This window comes from Ammospiza caudacuta, chromosome 2 (assembly GCF_027887145.1).
Source record: "Ammospiza caudacuta isolate bAmmCau1 chromosome 2, bAmmCau1.pri, whole genome shotgun sequence".
Classification (NCBI taxonomy): domain Eukaryota; kingdom Metazoa; phylum Chordata; class Aves; order Passeriformes; family Passerellidae; genus Ammospiza; species Ammospiza caudacuta.
Window position 1 is genome coordinate 94,562,146 of NC_080594.1, and position 25,680 is coordinate 94,587,825.

At 40.1% G+C, this 25,680-nt stretch overlaps 1 protein-coding gene across 2 annotated transcripts in view; it reads left to right on the top strand.

Annotated features, from left to right (window-relative positions):
• RASA3 (RAS p21 protein activator 3) overlaps positions 1-20,549 on the top strand; it is a 129,130-nt gene extending 108,581 nt beyond the window's left edge. For both annotated transcript variants that reach the window (XM_058821936.1, XM_058821943.1), the window contains exons 12-24: positions 1,318-1,432; positions 2,314-2,388; positions 3,232-3,355; positions 4,505-4,611; positions 5,231-5,308; positions 6,231-6,308; positions 6,856-6,929; positions 10,569-10,675; positions 11,628-11,710; positions 15,130-15,341; positions 16,091-16,194; positions 17,944-18,127; positions 18,709-20,549. In XM_058821936.1, the coding sequence (XP_058677919.1) occupies positions 1,318-1,432; positions 2,314-2,388; positions 3,232-3,355; positions 4,505-4,611; positions 5,231-5,308; positions 6,231-6,308; positions 6,856-6,929; positions 10,569-10,675; positions 11,628-11,710; positions 15,130-15,341; positions 16,091-16,194; positions 17,944-18,127; positions 18,709-18,784 (1,417 nt within the window). In that variant the 3' untranslated portion in view covers positions 18,785-20,549. The remainder of the gene's footprint in view (positions 1-1,317; positions 1,433-2,313; positions 2,389-3,231; positions 3,356-4,504; positions 4,612-5,230; positions 5,309-6,230; positions 6,309-6,855; positions 6,930-10,568; positions 10,676-11,627; positions 11,711-15,129; positions 15,342-16,090; positions 16,195-17,943; positions 18,128-18,708) is intronic.
• The last annotated feature ends 5,131 nt before the right edge of the window (positions 20,550-25,680 follow it).

Genomic DNA, 25,680 nt, shown 5'->3' on the forward strand with positions numbered 1-25,680 from the left:
GCTTTATCGTGTGCTAATAAATCATTTAGTGCTGAGTGTTTGTTGAATTTGTTCAAAACAACAAGCAAGTTTCTTCCTAATCATAAATATTTAAGGCAAGCTGTGTATCTAGTCCTCCCAGTTAGAGGGTGAAGGATTAAGGATGGGATTGAATTTGGATGGGAGGGCAGAAAATGAAGTTTGTTTTTTTCATCTGCTTCTTTTGAATTCCTTGTTTGACTTACTGGTGGGCTGATAGTTCAATAGTGTAAGATCTAGTGTTAATCCCAAGCAGATCCTAAAGAATATTTGCTGCCACAATCCTTCTGCCTGTGTAGTCATGCTCTTCACTAACAGTAGAAGAGATAATTGGAGTCAAGTGGAATGACAGATACTTCCTTAGTAAAAAATGAAGTCTTTGTGTGGGTTGGCTCTTTTCAGAGTGTCTGAGGGATCAAGTGCTTTCTTTCCTGTAGATAGGTGTATTTTTTTCTGAACTCAGGTTGACTGAAACAGCATGGTTGTTGTAGCATGAGGAAACTTGCTGATCCCTAGTCAGCCCATGTTAGTTTGATAAAAAAGCAGCAGAGATACATATTGTAGATGAGATCATTGGCAATCTACCTATTTGCATAAAGTAAATTGCTGAACAGGGAGGTACAGGTACATGATAGAGCAGTTGGCTGAAGCTTTATCAGTCACAGAGGCTGTGTGTCTAATACAAGATGAGTTCTGTGCAAGAGATTTTTAGGAAAACCTGAGAGTCTGCAAGATGCCACCTTGCCTCACAGTTATCAGGGCTGAACTGGGGTCTGCATTGTGTTATCACAGAACAGTGCTCCAAGTCCCTTAGAAAATATGGCAGTGCCATTGGAGCCTGTGTTTTCTTCCTCCCAGCTCACAAGTACTTATTTTGTAGGGGCAAGTAGTAGGTCCAGCGTAGTTGTGAGACTAAAGTCTCTGCCTTTTTCCCTTACTCAAATTAGCAGTGTTCAAATTAGCATGTGAAAACAGATGTGTTTCCCAGATTTGTGCTGTAGACCTCTTGGATTTGAGCCTGCGTGTCACTGTGTATTAGGATAGTGCATTGAGCACAAAATGCTAATACAATGAAGATCTGTAGTCCCTCTGAGTTTTCCAAGGCTGCTGCTTTTCTCTTAGACCCTGGAAGTGCACTAAATGCTGCATGACTACATTTAATGGCAGGCTGCTGTCAAAGGGAGGTTTTGCTTGTGTATTCAAACCTAGAATTCTGTGACCTTTCACTGCTGCTTTTATCTCCATGTATTAGCAGTTCATTACAAAGAGACTAAATTACAGAAAACTGTTCACTTCCAGAGATCCAAACACCATTTTCAGAGGAAACTCGTTAACTTCCAAGTGCATTGACGAGACAATGAAACTAGCAGGGATGCATTATCTGCAAGTTACTCTAAAGCCAATTATAGATGAGGTAAGAACAGTTCAGACTGTTTATTTGGTAAAATATCATTGTAAAGGCCTTCAGGGAATAAATACTGTTTATAACTTTTCATTTTAAGAACACTTTGTAAGAATAATGTTTAATAGCTATTAATAGCTTGTTTCTGCATTAAAATCCTGTTTGTTAGGTTAGCCACAGCTGAGTTGTTCAATTCAGGAACAGTTGGATTGCATTAAAGGAGAAGTAAAATTTCTGTTTATTAAGCCACATTACCCTGTTTTATAAAAACTAGCATATATTGTTTCTGAGAAACTAATAAATAGTATATCCAATAGAAAGCTGTTGTGAAGCTATAAATAATGCATTTCATCCAGTGGGTTTAAAGGGATGCAGTTATTCTTAGATAACTGTGCATGTGATGCACATATTGGAACAATGGTTTATTATCTCTACAGTCCAGAATGGTGGGTGTGGGTATTTTAGTGCTGTAATTGGGCAATACTTTCAGACCACAGACTTCCTTTAAATGATTTGACAATTTCTTCAGCTGTTCTTGTCTTAAATGTTTCATCAGAGAATGTCAAGTTTTAAAGAATATGGAAGTATTTTCAAAGTTGACTGTTTTGGAAAAAAATAGGACTTTTCTTGGACAGCTTTGCTTGAGAAAGTCTAAAGAACAGTTCTGCATTTCAGTTGAAGGAAAAAGTAGAAAATTAATGCTGCTTTTTCGGAAAAAATAAAGATCACACATAATTTACCTTTGCTGTTAAAAGAAAAAAATACTGTTTATAAAGTTGGCTTTTGCCTTTTACATCTCATCTCAAAAGCTAAAAGATTAAGCTTTTTACAAAACTTTTTGTACTTGTGGATAAATTTATATGTCAATTGTTAACTATATATTTTTTTTCTAGATCTGCCAGGTCCATAAACCTTGTGAAATTGATCCTGTGAAATTAAAAGATGGTGAAAACCTGGAAAATAACAGGGTATGCATTAGATTTTGAAGACAGTCTCTATTTATGCCATCAAGTTTAACTGAGGTCCTCAGAAGCTTGATCTTGCAAATAATTTTGTCATTCATTAGAATACACTGTAAGCTTTCTTGACATCACCCTTATAATTATTTCACAACAGCTTTGCATTATGCTATAAATGCAGTACCTGTAGAAAGTTAATGACTTCTCCTGCTGCCCTGAGGACAAGGATAATTTAGCCTGTGGCTAACTTGGAGAAATGGAGGCTCAGGGGAGACCTCTCTCTCTTCAGCTAAAAGGAGGTTGTAGCAAGCTGTGGGTTGGCCTCTTCTCCCGAGTAACAAGTGACAGCATGAGAGGAAGAGACCTCAGATTGTATCAGGGGAGGCTTAAAGTGCATATTGGGGAAAAGTTTCTTGAAGGTGGTCGGGCACTGGAACAGGCTGCTGAGGGAAGTGGTGGAATTGGCCTCCCTAGAAATGTACAAGGGGCTTATGGATGTGGTGGACTTGGCAGGACTGAGTTAACTGTAGGACTCAATGATCCGAGATCTTTCCCAGCTTTAATGATTCTATGATTCTGCTGATGATGTAGTAAACAGTGCTAGAGGAAGGAATGATTTGCCATACTGCTGCATCATTTAATGTTTGGTTTAATAGGAATGATATTTTTACTCTTCTTCTTGAATATGTGCATTTCCCAAACAGTATAATTGAGTGAGAGTTTGTTTTTCAAGTGTATAATGTTGAAAGTGGGAATCTTTTAATGATGCCACTATGAATAAAACCAGGAATAGTGCCACTTTGCACAGCAGAAAATTATACTAATTTTGTCATAATCTTTGCATTTTTTCAGGAAAATCTGAGGCAGTATGTTGATCGCATTTTTACTGTAATTACAAAATCTGGTGTAAGCTGTCCTACAGTGATGTGTGATATTTTCTTTTCACTGAGAGAATCAGCTGCCAAACGTTTTCAAGGTGGGTTTATAGATATAATTTTATTTTACATAACTGATAGCTTTTAAATACAGGTGTAGTCTAGCAGTCTGCATAATCCCTGCTGAATTTAGTATGTGAACAGCAGTTTATCCAAAATAATATTTGCAGTATGTTAATGCTGTTTTCTCATTGTTTATTCATTCCAAAAAGGAACATGATTTTTGATGATGACTAGAGTTTTTTCTTAAACATCTTTCTAAGGAAAAGAGCATTTAAAAAGATCATTATGATGATCATTTATAGGTTCAGTATTTGCAAAGCATACTCAATTTTCGAATATTCATGATTTTGTAATGGCTCATTCAGCAGATTTCATGCAGTGGAATTATTTTCTGCTTGTATGTCAATCTGTAATAAAAGCCAGTCTATAAATTGGAGTTACTGCAAGCTCACTGCTCTAGGAGCCCATGTGCTGCAAAGGTTTTCTGGCTGTCAAGAAACAGCTCTTTCCAGTCCTCTTAGCTGTTGTGACTCTGTGAGAGTCAGTGGGCAATGTAAAACCAGAATTAAGCAAAACAACCAAGCTATGTATTTTCATGAAGGGAAGCAGATTACAGTAGAGAAGTTTTAGAGAGAGTAATATGAGTTCAGCTTTTAAATAGTCACTTTGGAGTAGGCAAGCTCAAGTGGAAAACCACAGACTGTGCTGTCGTACTCTTTGTTTAAATAAATACATAAAATGTATTTTTTGTAACTACCAACTGGAATAGATACATTAGGAGTCTATACAACACTTGTGCTCAGGGCTATATAAGTAGGTAACTGAGACTTGGCCTCTGTGCTGAACATTTCATAAACTGTGTAAATTATTCATCATAATTCAGTGCATATATGGAATAGCAGATGTCTGTGAAATTCCCTGTGTGGTGGAAAAGTGAATGGTGTTCTTGCAGCTTATGTTATGAACCTGGTTATTTTTTAAAGAGGCTCTCATTGACATTTCCTTACATTAGGCTAGCTCATCTCTGGCTCCAAATCCTCTGTTATCAGTTAATCCTGTAACTCACAAATACATACATTATCCAGCACATGCTGGAGTTAGCTCTCTCAAGGCTCTGATAATTTCATGAGGCTTTTCAGGAAAGATTATTGAAATGCTGAGTAGAGGTATTTTTTTCTTTTTAATAGGTGACCTAGATGTAAGGTACACAGCTGTCAGCAGCTTTATTTTCCTGAGGTTCTTTGCTCCTGCCATTCTTTCTCCAAACCTCTTTCAGCTTACACCACACCATCCAGTAAGTGCTGTATCAGTTTTTTTTCTAGCTGTGCTTATGGTTCTGTCACCAGAAGAGTCTTTCTTCAATTCTTGTAATAGCCTTCAGGAAAAGTACCTTTGTTAGTTCAAATATCTGTTATATCTGTCTTGGATATGAAGCATATGTTGAATGACTTTGCATGTGAAGAACTTGGGAGATGTTGGAAGAAGAATGAAATTTAAGGACAAACAAGGTAGATGGTCTAAGCTACTGTGGAAAAAGGATCGTTGCTTCATTCTTGCTACATCATATTAATGCTGGATTGATTGGCAGAAGTGTTGGAAATATTTTGGATGTTAAACAATATATGTCAGGCTTCTAGTAGTTGTTCTTATTGGGAGTGGGGAGGATGTGGACAGCCTTGTTTTTGTTTTGTAAGTGATTGCCTTTGGATCTCTGAAGCTATGGAGCATGATGGCTTATGAGCCAAAAACCTTTTTAATATAAAAGCAGTTTTTTCCTGCAGTGTTTTACTTGAGGTATTTTCTAATTTTTTGTTACTCTTCTGCAAGTGAAATAAGAAAGAAGAAATATAGTTTACCTTCCTCTATTCATTATTTTATATAGCTAGTCCATGTAATATTGTTCTTCTTCCTAGGATCCTCAGACTTCTCGAACTTTGACCCTTATCTCTAAAACCATTCAAACACTAGGCAGCTTATCAAAATCTAAATCTGTAAGTATGCTATTTTCATTTAATGACTTCATTTAGGAAAGTGATTTTTTAAATCTTTTATCATTAATTGTAATTAAGCCTTTAAAATGCTTGAGTTGCACTAGGCTCATGCAAAACTGGTTATGATTGCTTTGATTATAAGCCTCTCATGTTTAGAGGAAAACTAAATCTATCTTAATCTGAATTAGATTTCAGTAAAGCAAAATTGTGTTACCAATCTAGAAGTCTGTTTCAGAGCTCTTCATTCCTTCCTTTGGAAGAATGATAACAATCAGGAGAACTTGTGAAGTTCTCTACTTATCTGTGATACATGATCAGCAGCTCTATAGGGCTCAATAGATTGTTTCAGCATTTTAAAACTCAACTGAGAAAAATCACTCAGTAAGGGAAAGGGCTATACTTTCCTTTTCATAGCAGTGCAGTTTTCTGTCAGTAGTGAGATTAGAGCTAGATACCCATACTCTGGATGTTTGATTGAAATAACTGTACCTAAGGCACCACACTGCTATAGCTGATGGTAATTTGTGGTGGTTGGGGTCTTGTTAGGATTCACACAGGTGACTGTGGATGACTGTGTACCTCAGCTGTGAGTCCTTCAAGACAGCAGAATTACTTTTCTTATCCTTATTGTCAGGAGGAAAAAATGAAGCCAAAGCAGAATTTTGAAGCATTTGAAGAATGCATTATTAACTGTAGTAACTGAACATATGAAATGCATTCTCCTGCCTCTCTGAAATAAAAGTTTGGTACTACTGAATGTGTGCTGTATAACATGAAAGTACTACTTTCCTTATTTTACTTCTGGCCAGAAAAAAAAAACGATCTGTCTGCAGTGGTTTTCCTCCTGACCTGCTGCTATTAACAATAATATTTGCTGTATAAACTGTATGGTGATATGCATGGTTTTGGCTTTGTATTTCAGGCCAATTTCAAGGAATCTTACATGGCTACATTTTATGACTATTTCAATGAACAGAAATATGCAGATGCAGTAAAAAATGTAAGTAATACATGTGAAGGTTCTAAAAATCCTGCTGTGCTGTTGAAGTTGAATCCTAGAAAGCAATACATACTGTTGGCAGACCAGGAAGTGTGTTGAGAAAAGCAGACTCCTGATAACTAATATTGAAGAAACTTTTTTCAAATTATACACATGTCAGTAGTAAAATTTCTTTGCATCTATTTCTAGTTAATAAATAGATTGGATTAACAGGGTGCTGCTGAGAGCTTTTGAGATGTGTGTACTTTATAGAGTGCTGCAGATCTGTGATGAAAATTGCTTAGTCCAAAAGGAAGTGAAAGATCCATGTAACAAAGGAGAAGCACAAGAAGTATTGGGCATCTGCAGTTCTACTGCTTAAGAGCATTTGTGCTATTTTTAGGTTACAACCCAGGAAACCTCCCAAATTCCTCAAGCTTCTGACATTACCTTCTGTTTAACTTCTTTTACAAATACTCTCATAGCTCTGTGCTGTGCAAATGCTGAAAGGTTTTCATTTGGGTAGTGTGTTCTTGCCATTTTTACATCTGCTTTTTTTCACCTTTAGTTTCTAGATCTGATTTCATCTTCAGGAAGAAGAGATCACAAGAGTATAGAGCAGCCTATATTGCTTAAAGAAGGGTAAGCATGCATGTGCAACAAAACCATCCACTCGTGTGCTTACTGCCATTTTAAGGCAGCCATCTCTTTTTCTGCCACCCCTATTCCATTCATGCAATCAGAGAGGGATGTAGGAGAATTCTTGTGTTGCAATTTCTGCTCTCTGTGGTTGCTATAGCTGATTTGAACATATTTTCATTTGGTTTAAAGATCTTAATATAAATGTGTTTTGAAATAAGTGGAGGAAAGAGAAGCCTGTAGAACTTAAATAGTTTAGCTAAGGCAAAATAAACTCAGCATTGTATTAAAATCAAGCTGGGATCTTCCTCCTGAATTATAGTGAATAAAAGCTGTAAAATTTCACTGTGAAGACAGTGGAAGACTGTGAAGAGAGATACTGAATAACTTAAAGAGAGCAAAGCCTGCAAACAGAACTTGCTTTTGCTGCCCTATGAGATACATATGCTAACTATTATCATGGGCATTTCAAGGAAAATTTGACATGCACTTGGAACAGTTTATAGTTTCAGTACCTTTCCTTTTTTGGGAAGTATGTTGCATATGCTGTCTTAGTTTCAGATACCAATTGTTGCATTTTTTGTTACAAAATTGGGTTGTTAAGATCATCTAAGTGCATACTAGAAATAGCTTCTTTGAGCTGGGAGGAAGAAAGGAAAAAATCCAAATTTATCAGAGCTCAGTAAGCTCAAATACTGTTTGAAAGTAAGCCCTCATCGTTGTTTTAAGTAATACAAAACCTACATTTTCAGTGAAAACATGACTACCCCTTCTGTTTAACCTTGACAGTTCACTTCTCTGATAAACCTCTGTCCTTAGAAGCAATTTTGTCTAATTTAATTCTGTACATTTATCATCCTTTTGGTTTTCAAAATAAATTTATAATTTGTAACATTTACCCTCTAACTGTAAAACATTTTTTTTTCTGCCTCTGTCTTTCTTTTGCTCCTGTCTGATTTTTTTCTGTCTTTTCTTGCTCGGCCTGTGGCTGCTGTTGTAAGGACTCTTAAACTAACAGTAAAGAAAGTTGATGGTAATAGTTCATGCAGGTAAGATGGTAGAGGCAGTTGCTGCTTTGCTGTAGCTACTGGCTGACAGCATGTCCTTTGCAGCAGTAGATTTGTCTGACTTAACTTTGGGGAGGAAGTACCCTGTTTAACCATCCTGAAATGCCTGTGTAAACCCAGCACAGAACTTTTAGTTACCCATTTATTGATGTTGACCTTTTATTTTATTTTCCTTAAAACAAAAACCTGCTGTAAATAGAGAATAAAGGATTTCTATCTATAGGCAGGGCACCAAGAAGCACTGTATGGATCCTGAAGAACTTACTGGGAATGATGAAAAGACCATGCATTTTCTAGGCACTTCTTAATTACTATTCATGTAAATTATTCCCAAGGTTAAGAAGTGGCCTTCAGCAGTCTTATTTTCTTTTTTGCATTATTGCTGTGTTTTGTTGTGGGACTTCTCACAGCCTTTGATTTGATTCTTCTCCAGACTGAATGGCTGTTTAGTGAGGTTTCTATTTGCCTTTGCAATATGTTTGCTTGCTTTTGTGCTTTTAATCTATCTTTACCTCTGTTAAGAGTATCAAATGGAAAGCTAGAGCATAAGTACTTTTGGATGAAAAGATTAGTCATTGGCACTTGGGTATGCTGTCATCAATCATGCCATCACTGCTCAACAGCTGCCTGCCTGGTTCTTTCGAAAAGGAAGAGAATGAAAAGGAGAACTAATTTTTTTTTTTGTTGGTGGTGAAAAGGGCATGTCAGTACTTCCAAGCAAAGCTAAGGTGGATCTAGATTCAGGTCTACCATAAGCATGAGAAGAAACAGTTTCTCCAACCACCTTGTACTGAAATGGATTTTATCTTGGACTTTTTCTCCTTTGTGCTTCTAATTGCTCTGATTTCTCATATCTTCTGCAATTGCTAGAAACAAAGAAGTTGACTGTATCACTTCTGTGACTTTGAATGCTAGTCACCTATCTCTGGAAAATAAAAGCACATTTTTCTCTTGGCTATGTCACCTATGAAGAATTTAATTAGAAATGTGCTCTTAGCTCTGCCCTATGGAGTTTGCCTTTTTCAAAGAAGGGAGGCTCTGTAGGAGTTTGCAATTTTAAGTCAGCTTTTTTAATTGTTGGCATGAGAAAGATTCGAAACTAACTTGAAGAGCATGTTGTCCTGCCCAAGAGTGTCAGTTCTTCCTTTGAAATTTGTGTTAACCTGGAATCTGAGGGCTACTGCCAGTGGGCCTGGTGACAACCTGACTCACGTGGTGTTATTAAATATTTCTCAAGTATTCCAAGAATAAGGACCAAGACAGAACTGTCTGACCATTTTAAGAATGAGAGATGTGTAACTATAACCAGTTAAAAAAAAAATCTGCTGCTGTAGACAGTCTTTGTCAGCTTTTGCCCACACAGCTTGGAATGAGCAGCAGGCACCAGCCCAGCTGGTTACAAAATAGTTAAAGTCTGAAGGAACTTGGATCTCTGTTTGAGCTTTAAACAGACCTGTGGTTTGGTCAGATGCATTGTAGTTATTTGTGACTGAAGGTACCAGAAGCAAGAAACAGTATTAGCTGTTCTAAGCATTTTAGCTCTGCTATATAAAAATCTTAAACCAGGTCATTTGCTGTTCTCTCTGTGTGCTCTTTGTGCTGTGTAGTGCCTTCCTACTTGACAAAAACTACTCTGTAGTAAGTAGTTTTTACCCACTCCATTATACAGTTCTGTATTTGGTGCAATATTTAATGTAGTGCGTAGAGTAGCTGTTATCAACTCTCTACTGCATATGGACACACATTTTTATCTTAACAAAAGTGATGCTGTGCAGTTTGAAGTCACCAAAGTCACATTGAAGCTTTTGGATTGATTTAGTGGTTAGGAAAGTGGTGGATGCATCACAGTTTCCTGGTAAACTAATTCCACAATAAACTCATTCAAGTTTGAAATTAATTAAAACTGACAACTCAGTAAATGATCACCCCTAATCTGCCGAAAAAGTGGTGGGGGTGCTCTACCTTCCAGCCATGAGATCACTTTGTTACTGAAATTGCATTTCAACTGCAGTATCTATGTGCAATTGCAAATGAGGCTGTGGAACATCCTGATTTTGTTTTTAGAGCTTGAGAGTGATTAAAGCATGTAAGGATACAGTCCTTGTGCTCCAGAGGCTTTACACCTGCCTTTTAATTATTAAACATATTCTAAACTTTTTGAGCTTTCTCACAGCTTAAAAAAAATAAATGAAGCTTGTTGAGTCAACAGGTCAAGCTTAGCAGAGCAGTACTAACAGTGTTCTGCCTTTTTTCTGCTGTACTAGGAAACCATTTAGCTGGATTTGTAACTGCAGAAAGGGCACAAACTGCAGCTCAGTTAACTAACTACAAGTCAAGTTACACGTCTTGCCCCTCATTTAGATCTGGAAAAAGGACAGACCTAACTAATAGATGCACCAAACCTGTCCAAATGTGACACTTTTCCTTGCCAAGAAAAGACCTCAATAATTAGAAAACACTCTGTGTCCCCTCCTAAAGCTTTGCAAGTGCTATGACATATCTGTGTATATACACATTTATATATAAATCTCCATACATAAGCATGTATTGTAACAATTGGTGCCCTGTTTGCTAGGTTCATGATCAAGAGAGCACAAGGAAGAAAACGATTTGGAATGAAAAACTTCAAGAAGAGATGGTTTCGCCTGACAAACCACGAGTTTACCTATCAGAAAAGCAAAGGTAACAAAGGTTTGCCAGTCTTGTTTTGATACGTTGAAGCAAAGATTAAACAGAAGGATTGTGTAGGAGTAGAAGACTGAGATCCAAATGTGAAACTGTAGAAGACACAGTGCAGGCATGTCTGTCAGCCTGTATGTTCTTGCTCTTCTTTTAATGTCTGTATTGACAGTTAGAGAAGCTTCTTGGATAGCGCAATACCCTGTAAGTTAGCAAAGTATTTGATAATATTTGTCTAATATCAGTCAGTAACATCATCTGTAGGTTTCACAGTTACCTAGATTGTCCTAAGATATAAAACCTACAAACCTCAAGCTGGAATTTGGGTTTGTATTGGACGTTCTCAGATGCATCTCAGCATGTGCTCATAAATTCTGTATAGTGTTGGCACAACTGGATACAGTAGACAGGAATTCACCTGCAATCTTTGAACTTCAAAAAAATGTGTTCACTTAATGTTGCCTAATAGCAAGGATTTTACTTTTTTGCAAATTGTTCCTGTCTGTTCAGTAGTACACAACAAATACCACTTCCTTCCATCATGTAAGTACATAGGGAGGAAGAAAGATAAGGAAGTGTGTTCAGATCATGCCAGTCATTATTTCACGCTCAGCTTTGAGATCTTGCATCACCACTAGTTGAGTTCACCTGACAGGAATGATTTATTTCATTGTCACCTTTGCAGTAAATATACCGTGTCCTGCTGCAGTAATCAGTTTCTAAGAGGTTTGCTAGCATAAGGTAGTGCAGCTGAAAAGAGAAATGTGCTTAAGATAATACTTAGGGACCATGCTAGCAAATCCCTGCTGAGTGAAAGATTTTCCCTCTTTTCTTAAGCAGTCAAAATGATCTTCAAAGAAACTGAAAGAAACTGAATTAGCCCTTGGAAAAAGGGCAAAAGGTGAAGATGAGTTGTGAGTAAGTGGCTCATTATCTGTGTGTCTGTGTTCTGCAGGTGATCACCCTCTGTGTAGCATTCCAATTGAAAACATTCTGGCAGTGGAAAGACTAGAGGAGGAATCCTTTAAAATGAAAAATGTAAGTAGGTCATCTTCATTAATGTATTTGTTAGGCTGCTCCAGATCCAGCAGCCTAATCGCCTTTTTCCCTTCTGTAACCTGGATTGGGTTTCTCTTGAAAGATGTACAACCACAGCTGCTTGTTCTGTATATAGTAGCAGGAGTTTCCAAAAGTACAGCCCATTCAGATTCTTAACAGCCCAGTCAGCAGTCTCTGGGTTTCATGATCTGCAGCACACACAGTACTGAGTGCTGCTGGTCAGCTGCCAGCTCTGTAAGGTCACACACAGGTAAGATGATCGAGCCCCTGGCCTTTCTGCCAGGCCTCTCTGGTGAGCAGGAGCTTGCTGCTTGTAACTGTGAAGGATCACTACTTCTTTATTAGCTATTAGGTTTCTTTATTGGTTCATGGATTTGTATATTTGTATTTAATTTGGGTTAGGTTATGTACCAAAATATCTGTGCTGTGCTGGTATGGTTTACCATTTTGGTTGCCACATTAGGGAATAAAATACAGCTGTATTTCTCATGCATGGAACACCACTGCCAACTTCTGTATTGTGTAAGAACAGACTTGATCAGTTTGGGTGATGTTGGGAGCCTTTTTCGTACACCTCTGCCTGTAAAGCTGAGTCCAGGCCTTAAAAAATTGTATTTAAAATTAAACAAAAAAACAGCTCAGGGGTTTTTTTCTAGTTCCAAACATGCACCTACCACAGACTTACTTATACATATAAATGGTTGTGACTTTTATCTTTTTCTGCCTTTAAGTCCTTCCTGCCATCTACACTGCTTGTGAGCACCATGCAGGGCAGTGCTCAATCCTGCCCTAGATATTAGGTTCCTCAAACAGCTCTTTGTTAAAAGTGAAATACAATTCTAGGCTCTTCAGTATTTCCCAGTTTTAGATATGATTTTGGTAATATCTCTCTCTCTGTTAAAATGTGGAGTAAGTTTCTGTTCCACCTGCTTCTAGAACACATCTCAGTTGTACTGTAGTTTGCTCTAGTGTTTATAACTCTACTACACAGGCAAAAACCAACCAATCTGCAAAAATAATTTAGGCTATCAGAAGGCAGCTATAACATGTGATGAACTACACTCTGCAAACTAACATGATTGAACTGAAAGCAGCCACACAGTTGAGATAAAACTCACTGTCTGTAGAGAGGAGCGAGCTATAATTCTGTAACTTATGCTGAGTGTACTGAGCTAGACTGAGCATCCAAAATATGTCTGCATTGTGAAGATTTATTATTGGAAAAATATACCTTTATTGTTAACATCAAAAACCCTGTGCTATTTTAGTTGCTTAAATTCAGTATTACCTGGGAAATCAAGGTGACTATATCCATTCCAGAAAATAAGGTTCAGTCTTTCCATTAACAGTAGCAAATAATGTTACCACCTTCTTGTACTAATATATTCCTGTTTTTCTTGCCATACATAAATAGATTACTGCAGCAAGATCAGAATTCTCAGAACACCACAGCAGATGTATTTGCAATGGATATTCCCTTGTGGGTGCCTGTGTGATAAAAATTCACATTTTGTATAAATACTCTCAGTGTATCTGTACTCTGAATTGCACCAAGTGTGTCTTTGTCTCTCATGTTAAACCTGCCTGTCTGGCAGTAAGGCCAGTTGCCTATGTTGTTCTTAAGCACAGTCTGGGGCATCTGAGGGTGGCTTTAAGTACTTTGGGTCTTCTGTGTTGTTTGAGAGACAACTGGTGGTTTTGGTAGTGTAAAGGTCCTGCAGCCACTTGAAATTCTTGGCTTAGTTGTGGGCTCCTCATTAACTGTTGCCATATATTGGATCACTTTGGTTGGTATCCTCTTACACAAGGCCATATTCCTTAAATCTGTTCCTTGCTGCAGTGCAGGAGGCTCCATTTAGCCCAGCAGGACATTAAATTTCTTTTCCTTGTAGCTCTGTGTTAATAGAGAGTTGAACTGCATGCTCCTGTCTTCCTTTTTCTTTCTTCCATCCCAAACTCAAATTGCCAGTTATGCCCTGAAGAGTTTTATTGAAAGGACTCTGGTGTGTAGTTGGCACTGTTGGACTGATCACACCAAGCAGCTCCTACACTGCCATGGTGCATTGTGCCTTTCTAATAATGGTCTGATGCCATTAGGGACCAATATCAGATCAATTGTCTGATACCAGTAGTGCTTCCCTGCTAAATCCAGGGAAATGATTGTTTGAGTTTTCCCTTTGCTATTTGGCATGATGCACATTTAAAAGTGTCACAAGGGAAGAAAGGACTGTACTTGGTACCAATCTGCAACATTCTCCCAACCAGCTTGGTGCAGAATTCAAGCCAGTATTTCAGGTCTATGTAACAAACAAAGGCAAATTTCAATTCTGTTGAGTCTGGTTTGTTCTTATTGTTTAGTTTGTTTATATGGTTTTTGTTGGTTTTTTGGGGTTTTTTTGTGTGGGTGTGGACCTCTCTGGTTTTCTTTTTAAAACAGCACAATGAAACCAGCTGTTTATAAAATTGTATTCCATATGGCAATGTAACGTCTAATGATTTGAATAATCAAGTGAAGAAGTAAAGGGGAGAAAGATAATTTAGGCATACCTGAAAGAGAGAAGAAAATGCGTTAAAACTAAGTATTTGCAGAAGCTAGAGGAAATGAAGGAAATTTACCTTTCCAAAATTTGCAGCCAGGATCACTAACTTGAGCTTAGTAATCTTCAGTGTGAGATCAGTATAATCAAGCATGAAGGCTGTGCATCTAAATGTTCCTTCTTCAAGAGGAGGAATACCCTTCTAGGTTGCAAGCTGTTTTGAACAGGCAGGAGAGCTGTAGTTAAGATTTTCGGTGGTCAAGCTGTAACAGAATTAACGTGTCATTATTTAAACCACCTGATGTCAATCAAAGAGAAACAGTATTTCTGTGATCTTTTAATAGCAGCTACAGTTGGGTGCAGAAGCATGGAAGTTACTAAAAGACAATGGTCATGCTGAAACAAGTACTAGAAGGACTGGAGAAATGGCAGTACTAAGGCAAAGCTGTCACTAAGGCTGGATCCAGACTCTAATTTTTCTCTTTTCTGCCTCCTGCTGATGAGTGTTTCCTTTCAGGCCAGCACTGGGTTCCTCTGTCAGTCTTCCAAAACTTGGAGTTGCAGCATTACTAAAATTGCTTCCCTGAGGCTGACAGCAAGTCTTGTTGAGACCCAAGCAGCAAGTTGATATTAGCTATTTGTAAATCATCTCCTACAGGAATGGTATCTTATTCCTTGTACCAGGTGAAAGGTCTTGTTCTTTTAAGGGCACATTTGCTGCTTGGTTGTATTTGTGTTGAAATGTATTTATTGGTCCATTCTTTTAATATGCTGTGTTTTTCCTGCAATAAATCTTCACTCTGATTCTAGTCCTAGGTTCACTGACTCATTCTAGTGCTTTATTCTGTGGTTTATTTGCAGATGTTCCAGGTGATCCAGCCTGAAAGGAGAGTCCTGTATATCCAAGCAAATAATTGTGTGGAGGCCAAGGACTGGATTGATATCCTCACCAAAGTTAGCCAGTGCAACAAGAAGCGCCTGACGGTCTACCATCCCTCAGCCTATCTCAATGGCCACTGGCTCTGCTGTAAAGCTACTGCAGACAACACCCCTGGCTGCACACCCTGCACAGGGTAAGGGTTTCGTGTGCCATGGCTACTGCCATGGGTATGTGTGTCTCTGCAGGTTGACTTGCAAGGGCACAGCTAACCAAGATTAGCCAGGGGTACAGGTGTTCAAAGGCCATCTGTTGGTATTCCTGATTCTGCATGTCTGGATTGAAATGTTGACTTCTAAGAGTTAGAGATGATGATAGGAGGTGACTGTGGGATTAAAAATACTTTGGTTTTGATTGTCTGTCATTAATAAAAATGTCCAAAATCCCTTCAATATCCTGTTTGTAAATTCCTGTAAATTCCTATCTACTGATAGATGTAATTCTAGATTGATCTTTTCAGAGTTCTGCTCACACTCTCTCTTAAACAAAGATGTACTGTCTGGTTTGTAGGAAGCAATTTTCATCTAAACTGAGAGAAGTTACAAGACTGTAGTGGTAGTTAGTCTAAGAGACAAGACCTGGGTAGTTGGAAGTTCAGTACTTTGGCTCCTCCATCTGGTTGTAGCTGTCTAATTCACCATAATGGCTGGATACTGATACAGTCTTCTCTTTCAAGTCAGTGAAAAGATGCTGGATAAATAGAGGCTTAAATGAGTTTGAACTTTTCTTCTTTGGGGAAAAAATTGAAGGTTTTGAACTCTGTCACACACATTCTTTTGGCTTTCATGAGAACTCACATTTACTTTGTTTTCCTTGTTAAGTGCTTTATGTGCCATAATGCACTGTTTAGCAAATAACTTTTACCTCTCTTCTGATGCCTTACAGAGGCCTGCCAGCAAATATACAACTGGATATAGATGGAGATCGAGAAACTGAGCGCATCTACTCTCTTTTCAACCTGTATATGCCAAAATTGGAAAAAATGCAAGGTGAGGATTAAAGATCATTACATCTCCAATTCACTTACCAAGGCAAAAATGCTTGTGAGAAGTTGGATGTTCTGGCTCAACCAGCCTTACAAATCACTTCCTAGAACACAGTGGCCTTTATTCCACTTGTTTCCCCTTCTGCAGTCTTGAGGCAGTTGTGTGTATTATTTTTGGTGCAGTCTCATGGTCTGTAAAAAGTTCTTTGCGTACGAACAGTTGTTTGAAATACGGTCTTAACCACATCATCCTAAAATAGCATAGGCACAGGGCGTTGCTTGGAGGCTCTGAATTGACAAATCAGAGCCAGCACTGAGCCAGAGGTTTACTGATCCTGACAAGAGCTTGCACCAGCAAAGTTGAGGTTTCAGTGGAATATGGTTTTGTGTTACCAGAAGTCATGTGCACACACATTCCCTGATTCAGAGCCTAAGAACAGGCTGGATACAAACGGTTTCTTTGGAAAGGCTCTGTCAGAATTACCCATCGAGGATGACCTGTGGATGCCGGTGAAATGTTAAAAAGTGGAATTTTGGCTGGGAAGCTTTCAGGAGCTGAGGGAAGCAGAGATGTGATGGAAAGGATAAAAGAAAGAAGAGACAGCAGAGGAAGTTGGTACTAGTAGGCATGCCAAGAGAAGTATCCGGTGTACCCAGTGCCAGACTTGAAATCTCAGTTTAGCACAGGGAGTGGCGGGGAAGCCTTCACTATGGCACTGATCTTTAAATAGGACTTTATTTTATAATGTGAGATAAGCCAGTGGTGTCAAACACACAGACTGGAAAGCACTTTAATCTGTTCCTGGCTGCTGTGCAATTGCAAACTCAAGATCCTCACCACTTCCGAGCTGTCTGAACTGGCGCCCAGCTTTCCCCTGTTCCAAATCCTCGCTGCCAGAGCCAGCATCAAGTGTCAGTGCCGGGTAAAAGGACGCAGCTCTGGCACAGACAGTGCAGCAAGGGGAAGGGAATTTGAAAGCTGAGACTGGGACAGCAGTAAAGCTAGAAGGAGAGACAAAGTAAAATACTCTTTCCCCTTCTCTCCCCTTCTCTCCCCACTACAGTGCAGGAGTAGATCACATGGGAACTATGTTGTGGATGTTCATGTGTAGTCAATGTCCAGATCTCCTATTCAGGAGGGCTCCCTGCTAAGATCAGAAGGAATAGAAGGATAACTTGCCCCTTTGGATATGTCATAAAGCAGGCAGCCAGGCAGTAGTTATGGCATATTCTGCTTATGCTTATTGTATGAATCTTTTAGGGGTAATGTGGTAAAACACAACCACTTCAGCCTGTACTGTTTTCAAATTCAGCCTGTAGTTGCTGCCTGGCGGTGGAACTTGTCCCCACAAGTGAATACTTGACTTTGTGCAGACAAAGCAGGCAGCACAGTGGCAGAGGCAGGCCTGTGTGAGTTTCCAAATGTGTGCATGGGGTGCAGATAGTGGCAATTGAGATTAAAGCCTTGCCTTGCAGCAAAGGACAGCTTCTCACCAAGCCAGGAGCAGCTGCCAGGCTTGCTGCCCTTTCTGTACAAGATGAGGAGGAGGGAACGAGCATGGGACACCCTCTGTGCCTCCCAGCAGCCCAGCAAAACTTCTGCTGTTGATGTCACCCACAGTTGTGTGGTGGCCCTACAGAAGCAAACCAAGAAACTATATGAAGCCCAGACTGAATATTTTTAGTCTGCTTGTCTTGCTTTTTTCCCTCTTGCCTCATATCTATTCCTGTACTTCATTTTTTTTTTCTCCAGAGGCCTGTGGGAGCAAATCTGTGTATGATGGACCTGAAGAGGAAGAGTATTCTACATTCATAATTGATGACCCTAAGGAGACATATAAAACACTAAAGCTGATTATTGAAGGTGTTGGAAATTTAGAGCAGGAGCACGCTCAATATAAGAGGGATAAATTTAAGAAGACAAAGTATGGAAGCCAGTAAGTGCAATGGGTTGTACAAACGGGAACAGTTCTGGAAGATGGTATTTCCCTTGCTTATGTTCTGGGTTTCACTGTATTTTGTCCAAAAAAGGTCCTGCAAATACATACAGAATAGCACTGTGACTTAGTATTTATTTCACAATATTTTAAAGCACTGAAGTGCATTTTTTAATGCTTGTTTTTAATGCAGTTTCATTCATAAAATCTAAATGTGGGTTTGTTATACTGTTGGTTTTAAATTTTGAGCCCATGCTGGTGAGCTGAGCAGTAGTTAATAGCAGAAGATAGATGTGTTTACCAGCTTATCTTGGAGTGTTGGTTTAAAAATGGAAAGAGTAATTGACACAGCCACATGACTGTATTTTGTGTACACATACAGCTTTCTGCATATGGCTGGCAAAAGAGAGGATCAATTCAGTCAGTTCTAGCTCAAGTAAAATGCAGTGTTAACATTACAATTGCAACTCTGAAAATCAAATTTAGGGAAGAAGTTCTTGTGTGTTCCACCTTCTGTTCTGACATTTTAATGTCCTGACAGATGGCTCTATGTGTAAAACTGTTTTTTTCTTTTCTTTTAGAGAACATCCCATTGGTGACAAGAGCTTCCAGACATACATCAGGCAGCAGTCAGAGATCTCAGCACATTCCATATGAAGTGCAAAGGAAATCGCAGGACAGTGCTGAAGGGTTGATTAGTGATGCTAAATAGCAAAACAAAAGGGAAGCCACACATGTAGCAAAGTGTATGGATAAGTGTCAAGCTTACAAACTTTGAGACTTGGTAAATGTATTCTCTTTTCAAGAAACTGTTATAATAGTTGCTATGCACTTTATTCATCTGGTTATTGACAGATGATAAAACCCTGCCTTCTAGGCAGTTGTCATGTGTATTTTTAAATTTGCTTTGGTTTCTTGGAATCTAGTGATCAGTTCAATGATCAAGGTGTGTGGACTTCATCTTGACAACTCCCATGCAATTCCTTGTGTTTTGGAAACCAAGCATGCTGCTAATATGCAGCATTTTCTAGAAAGGTCGTTTGTTACTGGTTTTTGTTCCAGATTAATGTATATTATGCCATATCCCCTGTGTGCTCTCTTAGGAAAAGCTTAGTAACACTTTACTTTTAATGCCTGCATTTAGAAAAGAAGCAGAGAAAAATCCCTCTGGTGTAATCCTCTACATTGTAGCGTGTATTCTGAGCAGGCCAAGGAGCAGGCCTTTTGTTTTTACAGCAGTGTAATTTTTGCTAACTGTGCACAGTTTTTAATAGAAATTCAAATCTGAATGGTACTCTTGATATTTTTGAGATACGAAGTCATTTCTCCAGGCACATTCAGCAGACTTTGGATTTGAAGATGCAATCTCAGCAGTGTAATAAAACTGACTCTCATAAATATGAGTAAGAAAGAGTTGAACTCATGTCAGAGCTATGTGTCTCTTACACAGTCCAGTGAATGGTAATCTTTGAAAGTCTGCCAACTGAAAGGCAAGGTAAGCTGATTTTGATGACCTTTTATCAGCACAGTGAGAAGGACAAATAGAATATGAATCTGGCAGCTGAGACATGCTGATTCCCAGGCACAAAAGTCATCAGGATGGGTTTTCTCTGAAAGGATGTTTATGCACTGGAGTCCATGCTATCCTAGTACCACTTGCTTTTCTGGAAAATAGATTTCTACTTTTCCAAAAATGTTTTTAAATACTTTTTAAAAGAGACTTGTTAAATGATATTTAGTATATTAACATGCATAATGATAACTTGGTAATACTATGAGTATAGTAAAAATGGAATGAGCTGTGTATCTCACTAATATCAACAAAAGGAGAAGGAATAAAGATCTTCTGAATATTCAATGCATATTTATGTATGCTGTTTAGCTGTACACCATAATTTTTCTCTGTGTAAGGGTCTGATACACAAACATCTAGCTTTGATGGCTTGGAAGCCTGCATGATGGACTTTAGGCCTCTGTGGGGTAGAAGCTAGTACAGGTTTTAAGCTGAGTTGGATCAGAAAGCGTGGATCAGTTTAATGTGAAGATGTCTGTCTTTGCTTCATGTGTTAAAGAATAATTCTTAACCGTGTCCTCATTGCATCTGACATGATTTAAGATGGCTAAAGTACTTTGAATGCCTCTGTTAGTGATATTCTTAGGAATTAAGTTTTGGTTTTGTTTGAATATATAGTAGACCACCTTCTAGTAGATGATAGATGATCTTTTATTCATCTTCACCCAGCAGACTGGGGAAAGGGAAGTAATGAAGCATTGCAAAGATGCATTTAGGACTCCAAGCTTTTAGCTGCCATGAACTGCAATTTTTAACATGTATTTGTAACTTAATATTGTTTATAAAATACTAATGACCTGTAATGTGTGTTCTACTTGCCAATTAAAAGAAATGGTTTATTTCTGAGAACTGTGTCCACGTTTGGAGTCTTTTTAAATTCACAGTGGCCCCCAGCATGCCTCTTGGCACATCATCTGCTGAGAGTGGAGGCCATGGATGGAGATCCTTATGAGTGAAACCTGCCAAGTCCCATCCTTGCTCCTCGTCCCATCCCCACCCACCCCTTTTCTTGTCAGCATTGCACCCATGGGACTCTGCAGTGAGGCAGACTGGGCATCTGAGCCAGCCATGAACTACGTTAGCAAAGAAAGCTTGCTCAGATAGGTCAGCATCTTGAACTGGTTCCTTGTGTTACTGCACAGTAACTGAGCTGAGGCCATGTTGAAAGGACAGGGTGTCCTACATTGACTATATGATGCTTTTATCCCCAATTGTCTTGTTCTGTTTATGCTGAATAATAAGTTTTACACCTTTAAGACTTTTTCCAGAGAGTGAAGGAGGGAGAGAAGAAGCGTGCAGTTTGTTTTCAGACACTGCAATCACTCCTCCACATTTCTGCTCCTGGACTGTGTTGTCTGCAAACAGACAGCAGGACAGAGCTCTCCTTTGCTTTTAGTTAGCTTAGCTAGCTGAGGCAAAGAAGTTCCCTGGACTGTGGTTTTCTTTCCCTTTTCTTTGACCTGTTCAAACCTGCTCTGGACTGAACACCCAGGGGAGCACCGGCAGCTGCACCTGTGGCCCACCGGGCCGGGCCTGGGCCGCGGCATTTCCAGCACTGAGGGACTGACCAGAGACTGAGTGAGCTGAGCTGCTGCCTGGGGAGGGACTTCTCAGTTTGTCATCTCTTTTGGAGCAACAAGGAGTTTTATTGATTAATATTGTTTAGGTTTTATTGTTTAATAAACATTTTTTTCCACTTTTCTCCAAGGAGGTATTTTCTCCCGGAATGGTTGGGGGGCGGGGCCAATCAAATCTGCTTTCCTAGAGGAGCCCTTTGGGGGTTCTCTTCCAAATTTGCCCTGAACCAGGACACAGGAGGAATGAGCTGAGCCCACAGCACCCTGCATGCCTATGGATTGGCTCATAGACCCATGGAACCACCACCCTTGTCCTGTGACAAAGCCTTGGACTTACTGAGGTCTCTGCTGTTCCTACTCCTGGAGCTTACCTGTCCTCTCATGTGCACAGAAGTCTGGCTCTGAGGTGTGGGACAAGCTGCACACGCTGGTGTTTACTTGGATTTCAGCAAGGCCTTTGACACTGTCTCCCACAGCATACTCCTAGACAAACTGGCAGGCCGTGGCTTGGACAGGAGCACTCTTTGCTGGGTTCAGAACTGGCTGCATGGCCGGGCCCAGAGAGTGGTGGTGAATGATGCTGCATCCAGCTGGCGACCAGTCACCAGTGGTGTCCCTCAGGGGTCTGTGCTGGGGCCAGTTCTGTTTAATATTTTTATTGATGACATGGATGAGGGTTTAGAGTCCTTTATTAGCAAATTTGTAGATGACACTAAGCTGGGAACGTGTGTTGATCTGTTAGAGGGACAGAGGGCTTTGCAGAGGGGCTTGGAACGGTTGGATGGATGGGCAGAATCCAATGGGATGAAGTTCAATAAGTCCAAGTGCCGAGTCCTGCACTTTGGCCACAATAACCCCCTGCAACGATATAAGCTAGGGACGGTGTGGCTGGACAGTGTTCAGGTGGAAAGGGACCTGGGGGTGCTGGTTGACAGTCGGCTGAACATGAGCCAGCAGTGTGCCCAGGTGGCCAAGAAGGCCAATGGCATCCTGGCCAGTATCAGGAACGGTGTGGCCAGCAGGAGCAGGGAGGTCATTCTTCCCCTGTACTCGGCACTGGTGAGGCCTCACCTGGAGTATTGCGTCCAGTTCTGGGTCCCTCACTTTAGGAGGGACGTTGAGATGCTTGAGCGTGTCCAAAGGAGGGCAACGAGGCTGGTGAGGGGCTTGGAACACAAGCCATATGAAGAATGACTGAAGGAGCTGGGGGTGTTCAGCCTGGAGAAAAGGAGACTCAGGGATGACCTTATCACTCTCTTCAACTTTCTGAAGGGTGGCTGTGGTGAGCTGGGGGTCGATCTCTTTCTCCGGGCATCAACAGACAGAACAAGAGGACACAGTCTCAAGCTGTGTCAAGGGAGATACAGGCTAGAATTAAGGAGGAAGTATTTTACAGAAAGAGTGGTCAAATACTGGAATCATCTACCAAGGGAGGTGGTAGAGTCACCATCCCTTGAAGAGTTTAAAAAAAGACTGGATGTGGCACTTGGTGCCATGATCTAGTTGAGGTGTTAGAACATGGGTTGGACTTGATCTTAAAGGTCTCTTCCAACCTAGAATTTCTGTGATTCTCCTGGGGAGCGTTCCAGGGAGGCTGGGCAATGCCCCTCAGGATGGAAAGCTGCTGGCTGGCACTCAGGATGTGTCACTCAGCTCATGTTGAAGGTGACTCTCACTGCTGGGTGGGTCTCAGCAGAACCCAGGCCTGCGCTTCCGAGAAGCTGCTGGGGCCCAGCTGCTGCAGGCACGCTCAGGCTGAGTGACAGCAGTGGTTTAACAGATAAACCACATCCAGGAACAAAAACCAAACTGGTGGTGGAAGACACATCACAAGTGTCCTGGTGAACTTAACTGCAATTGTGTACATGTAGGGTTTTGCTGAGGAACTGTAAACCTTGTTTTGAAAACAAAATTTTACATAAGATGAGGTAGGAAACTGACACAAGATTTGTAAGAAATGAGAAGAGTTAAATACAAAATTACTGTAGAATCATTTCCAGCTCTGTCTCTTTTTCACTCAGTCCCATCTGGTATATATATAATAATTTTCATCTCCTGCTAACATAGCTTAGCTTAAGTCAATAGGAAATCTTTGAAATCTGCTTTTCTTACAGCATAACATTGTGTGTTTGGTGAGGGGGTTGTGTTAAAACTGGGCTTCCAGTACTTGCTTAGCCTCTATCTCCTGTCTGTCTGCAGCATATGTTTCTGATGCTATCTTCAGAAATAGTCAGAAATCCTACCCACAAGAGAAATAGTTTGGGAAACTTGGGATGGCATCCCTTGTGTCTGGAATGAAGAAAATAGGGGGGGAAAAAGCATAGGCATAAGTAAACACATCAGGTCAGTTTTCTTCTCTACTCTGTCTGAGGCTGAAAGACAACAAAATTATTTTTGATTGAAAAAATAGTTAGAAGCTGGGCTGTTCTCTCCTGGGACTCCTACTGCCAGAGAAGTTCCTGAGCCTGTTTTCTCCCTTGCTGAAGCAGTATGCTAGGGCAGGGCTGATGGGGTGACAGGACCCAGATGTGTAAGGCAGCTGGCTGTGTGACACAGCTGTCTGAGGCACCTGAACTTCAGTGTGATTCCCCTCCTCTTTCTGCCGTACTCTCTGCAGTTTTACCTTCTCAAAGGTGTGTGTGAGAAGTTCACAGGACAGCAGGAGAATGTGAGAGCCCTTCCAGCCCCCATTATTAGGTGCAGGAAATGGGTTCTGCAGCAGGAAAATGGTGTAAGGACTGACAGTGGGTGGTGCTTGGAGATAAAGAACAGCATCTTCCCACAAGCCACCTTCTGTGGGTGCACTGCAGCTGGGCTAGCAGGGCTGACTGAAGGCAGCATTTCCTTCTGGCTCTTGGGCTACTGTCATTAAATGGCAAATAAATTATTCCAGAGCTCAAGTGGGTACTGAGGAATGGAGGAAGTTTTAAGACAAAAGCACTGTATTCCCAGATAAGATTCTGGATATGATCTGTGAAAGAAAAGATTGCAAAAAGTAATCATGAATCAGTTGTTCTGGATTCCTAAAATAAAACATATCTTGAGGATAGAAACCAGCCCTCCTAACCTGTGACCAATTACACATGCCTTTAATTTCAATCCTTATTTTTCTTCTGCTACTCCATTTGAGCCACTCTGATTTACCTGAAAATTTAACATTATTGTATTTCCTGGTTCTGTGCAAAGCTGTGACTTTGAACCACAAAGGTGCCTGGTGTTAGTAGGTTTGCCTGCAAAAATGATGTGGAAGTATTGATTAAAAAACAGGCTCACCAGCAGCCTGGGCTAGATGTAAGGAATGTTGAAGTGGTGAAAACAGAAATTGGCTTTTTACTGGTTTGAAAACCTTGCTCTGCTGAATCTTAACCAAAAGCATGCCCTGGATGACACCAGTCTGCTTAGTGTTGAGAGCAAATTCTCTCTACAAGTGCGGGGTCTGTATGGTGTCCGACTTTACTAAATAATTTCATCATCTTTAACCTCTGTCACAGTTGCACTGTTCTGTCCTAAAGCTGTGAAATGGAAATACACTTTTTGTTGTTTGCTTGAGGCCGTAACAAAAGTACTACCTAGATATGGACTCTTACAGCAAATGAGTAAGTTTTGCTAGAGATGACAGCAGTGCACAGGATTGCCATCATGTACCAAAGGTAAGAATTTGTAAATTTAATTGACTAAGAAAGATACTTTGGATAAATGTAGCCATATATTTCTCTGGGGGTGGAACCTAAAACTACAGTCATCATGTTTGTGTAGAGAAATCTAATGATGGGAGTACAAGAAGTGAGTTTTATGAATTAAAGATGAAGAAAGACATACTTGATAAAAATACAAATTTTTATCACGCACAAAAAAAGGGGAGGGCTACCCTGAATCTCCTTGTGTTTTACTTTCTTTAGCAAGTCTTTCTGCATTTCAGCTTAGCTAGAATTCCTACTTCTCATTCTCTATAGAAGCTATCTCTTTGGCAGCCAGGAGAGCCTATGACTAGAGAGGACACAGCTGAGAAAAGCAACTTTAAAAATAGACAGACTCATCTATGGTGTCTGGAGATGCAAATGCTTTGCCTCCCCTGCACCCAGTGTTGTGAGAACAGCTCTGTGCTATGTCTCCTCTTGTGGTAAGGCCCCCTGAGAGAGATTCTGGCTGTGCTTCTGCATCCCATTAATAGTACTGATGAAACTGAATCAGTAAAATAATTAGGAGTTGTTAGGAGAAGATTTTGGAAAAACCTGGACTGTCTACCTAACCAGGGGTACAGCAGTCTCATAAACACCTGCACCAACAGAGCTGACACGGACAAGCCACCCAGAGAGCCTCACCACCAGAGAGGATGTGTGATACCCTCCCCACCAGCCCACTAGATCCAGGCTGGTTTTCCCACTAGAGACCTGGGCCTCAAT